This window comes from Saccopteryx leptura, chromosome 5 (assembly GCF_036850995.1).
Source record: "Saccopteryx leptura isolate mSacLep1 chromosome 5, mSacLep1_pri_phased_curated, whole genome shotgun sequence".
Taxonomy (NCBI): domain Eukaryota; kingdom Metazoa; phylum Chordata; class Mammalia; order Chiroptera; family Emballonuridae; genus Saccopteryx; species Saccopteryx leptura.
In genome coordinates this window covers 220804808-220808590 of record NC_089507.1, presented here as the reverse complement: position 1 = coordinate 220808590, position 3783 = coordinate 220804808, and the positions used below count along the sequence as shown (strand labels likewise).

The window sequence follows — 3783 nt, the reverse complement described above, 5'->3', positions numbered from 1 at the left end:
AGCCTGGGACACCCACCCCTTGACTCCTCCAGTCAATGGAGGAGACCCTACAGGACAACCCCTGATGTGAGGCAGGCTGCACACCTGACCCCTGTGGGCATGCTGGGCTTTCCTGGGGCAGGAGGGCCCCTGGGTTGGGGGCAGCTCAGGAGCAGCCACTGGGGCAAACTATAGCATCCACGTGGGATCCACCCTATTCACAGTGCTGACTGTATATGGCCTAGAGACTACCAGGGACAGGGCACGAAGGACCTCTGGTCATATAGGCCCAGGGTCACAGGCACCTGTGCTCACTATGAAGCTGCCAACAGGTGTGTGATGGGGAAGTTGCTCCTGGCTTGGTAAGGGAGGCGACAGAGTTCCTGGCTACAGGTGAGCATACAGGTGAAATCCCAGGGCTGCCAAGAGCACTTGCTCCACCCTTAATAGAACCAACCTCAGCAGGAGGGGAACCGGGAGACTCCTCAGCTCCTGGAGCCCAGAACCCCTCTTGCTGGGGTGAGGTGGGGCCTGAGAGGAGGATGAAGGTTCCTCTGGAAACCCTCCCAGGTCTATGGCCCGGGGAAAGGGCTCCCCCTTCTCTCCCCACCTGCACCAACCCTGGATCCAGCTTCACCCTCTCTTGCTGCCCCGGGTGGCCTCCTACCCTTCTCCACCCCAACAGACCCTGGGGAGGGGGAATGAGGCTTGGGGCTCTGCAAGTTCTGTGGAGGCTCCTCCTCCACCCTCTGACCCTCCTTTGCCTAGGTCTGTCCTGCTCTGAGTGGTTTGGGAGTGGGGGAGGGACATCAGGACATCTCCTCCTTTAATCTCAGGAATAGGCTTAGGTAGGCTCCAAGCCCCCAGTCCTGAAAGTTCAGGTGTGTGGAAGGCTGGGCAGGGGGAGGGTATTATGTCCCTGAGGATTCCCCAGAACACACCCGCCCCAGATACAGGGTACTTTCCCAGAGTGCTCCTTACTTTTAAGCTAACCTCACAGGATTTAGGGCTATTGGGAAGGCGTCTTCCCCAGAATAGGATGTTAAAAGATGGCCCCCTCTTGCCACTGTGATTTCAGGGGGGAGGCAGCCACCCTCCCCCCATTTACCACCCGCGGGTCTGACTACGTGGGTGGGGGCTGCAGCTCATCTCTGAACAGCTGACAGCCCCATGAGGACGACCCCTTCCAAGCTCCAGCCCACATCAGTGGCCCTTTCGCATTCGGGGGGTCTCTCCTTCAGAGAGGGTGCGGGGGGAGCTGCGCGGAGGAGGCCGCGGCGGAATGCGCCGGGAGAAGAAGAAAGGGAGCCCCCGGGAGGGGGCGGCCCCGGCTCCGGCCCGCCCCGCCCCGGCCCGCCTGCTCCGCAGCCGATTGGCCCTGAGCCGCTATATCTGGGCGCCCACCCGGCGCGACGCCACCGCCGTCCACACCGTCGTCCACCCGCTTGTCCCGGCCCCGAAGTGACCGCCGCCTACCCTCCGCGCTCCCGCGCTTCGTTCCGCCCAGGCCGCGCCCAGCTGGAATGCAGAGATCGCCGCCCGGCTACGGCGCACAGGACGACCCGCCAGCCCGCCGCGACTGTGCATGGGCCCCGGGACCCGGGGCCGCCGCTGAGCCGCGCGGCCTCCCCGCCGCCCCCGCCGCCCTCGCTGCGCCCGCCGCGCCCGCCTCGCCACCCAGCCCGCCGCGCAGCCCGCCGCGCAGCCCCGACCCGGGGCGCTATGGCCTCAGCCCGGCCGGCCGCGGGGAACGCCAGGCGGCCGACGAGTCGCGCATCCGGCGGCCCATGAACGCCTTCATGGTGTGGGCGAAGGACGAGCGCAAGCGGCTGGCGCAGCAGAACCCGGACCTCCACAACGCGGTGCTCAGCAAGATGCTGGGTGAGAGGCGCGGAAAGGCGGGGACGGGCGGGGACGGGCGGGGAGGGGAACTGGGAGGGGGAGGGGGGCCACGCGCACGGTGGGCCGGGGCGCCCCGGGCAGGGACTGTCCCCACTCTCGCCGCGCGCTCAGGGCACGCGCAGGGCGCTGTAGGAGGCCCAGTGCGACGGCAGCCCCCTGACCCCCCACCCCGGGCCCACAGGCAAGGCGTGGAAGGAGCTGAGCACGGCGGAGAAGCGGCCCTTCGTGGAGGAGGCGGAAAGGCTGCGCGTGCAGCACCTGCGCGACCACCCCAACTACAAGTACCGGCCGCGCCGCAAGAAGCAGGCACGCAAGGCCCGGCGGATGGAGCCCGGCCTCCTGCTCCAAGGCCTGGCGCCCCCGGCCCCGCCACCCGAGCCCTTCCCCGCGGCGCCTGGCCCGACCCGGCTCTTCCGCGAGCTGCCGCCGCTGGGCGCCGAGTTCGACGGCCTGGGGCTGCCCACGCCCGAGCGGTCACCGCTGGACGGCCTGGAGCCCGGCGAGGCCGCCTTCTTCCCGCCGCCTGCGATGCCCGAGGACTGCCCGCTGCGGGCCTTCCGCGCGCCCTATGCCCCTGCCGAGTTGCCCCGGGACCCCGGCAGCTGCTACGGGGCGCCCCTGGCCGAGGCGCTAAGGACCGCGCCCGCTCCTGCCGCGCCGCTCTCCGGCCTCTACTACGGCGCCCTGGGCGCGCCCGGCCCCGGCCCGTACCCCGGCCCGCTGTCTCCGCCGCCCGAGGCCCCGCCGCTGGAGGGCGCCGAGCCGCTAGGTCCCGCCGCTGACCTGTGGGCCGACGTGGACCTCACCGAGTTCGACCAGTACCTCAACTGCAGCCGGACTCGGCCCGACGCCGCCGGGCTGCCGTACCACGTGGCGCTGGCCAAGCTGGGCCCGCGCGCCATGTCCTGCCCCGAGGAGAGCAGCCTGATCGCGGCGCTGTCCGACGCCAGCAGCGCCGTGTACTACAGCGCGTGCATCTCCGGATAGCCGTCTGCGCCGCGCGCCCTCCTGCAGCCACCGCCACCGCCCCGCTGTGTGTCCCTGCTCTGTCGCTACCGCAGGTGTATGCTGCGGCCGCTTGCAACAGCCGCTAGGAACCACGACGCTTGAGTCTGGCCCCGCGGCCCGCAGCCCCTGCAAGGGTGGTTCCCACAGATCTGGGCTTCTCCGAGGCGCCCAGGCCTAGGACCTGTGGGATGGCCCTGCCAGGGTTAAGTTTTTGAAGCGTCTAATCTTTTTCCTGCAGTGTTTTCTAAAACCAGGCTGTTTTTTACTTTGTCTTTTTTTATATACATAATACACTATATTTAATTTTTAATTAAACTGTTAAACTTTTTTTTTTCCCAAGGGGTTTCAGTGATCAAAGCATCAATGTAGCAAAGGGCTTCTCAAATAGGAGGAATTACAAGGTGGGGTGGGGTTTTTTTTGGTTATTTTATTTTTATTTTTTTGCTGTAAAGGAGCCTGGAGCTGGGTACCCCTGGGCCAGGTGAGGCCACATTAAAGTGCCTCATCCTTGCCTCTGAGCACCCGCCTGGTCTGTGGTGGTTGGGGGGAGGACATAGCAGTTCCCCCTGGGGGACCTGGACATGCCCTTCCCTCCAAATCTCTCCCAGGAGAGCCTGGACCCCAGCTTGGACCCCATAGGGCCACTTCTACACTCTTCCCAGGAAGACACTCCCCGGAGTGGGTGAGGGGCAGGAGTTGTGGGCACTCCCCACCCTTCCAGCCCTCCATTCCCTCCTGACCCCCCATTTACTCTCAACACTAAAAATGGCCACACTGAGCAATCCCCCAACCCAGATTTTGTCACATTCATCTTCTCCTTAGAACTTACTGTAAACCCAGGGGTGGCCCAGGACAGTGCCCCTCTTGGAAGGAAGCTGGCAGGGGCTGACACCT

The 3783-nt window shown here is 65.8% G+C and overlaps 1 protein-coding gene across 1 annotated transcript; it reads left to right on the top strand.

The window, feature by feature from the left end:
* Window positions 1-1408: 1408 nt before the first annotated feature.
* Window positions 1409-3217, top strand: SOX18 (SRY-box transcription factor 18). Its single transcript, XM_066386380.1, has 2 exons — window positions 1409-1860; window positions 2063-3217. The coding sequence occupies exons 1-2, from the start codon at window positions 1503-1505 to the stop codon at window positions 2866-2868; spliced, it is 1164 nt and encodes a 387-aa protein (XP_066242477.1). The 5' UTR covers window positions 1409-1502; the 3' UTR covers window positions 2869-3217.
* The last annotated feature ends 566 nt before the right edge of the window (window positions 3218-3783 follow it).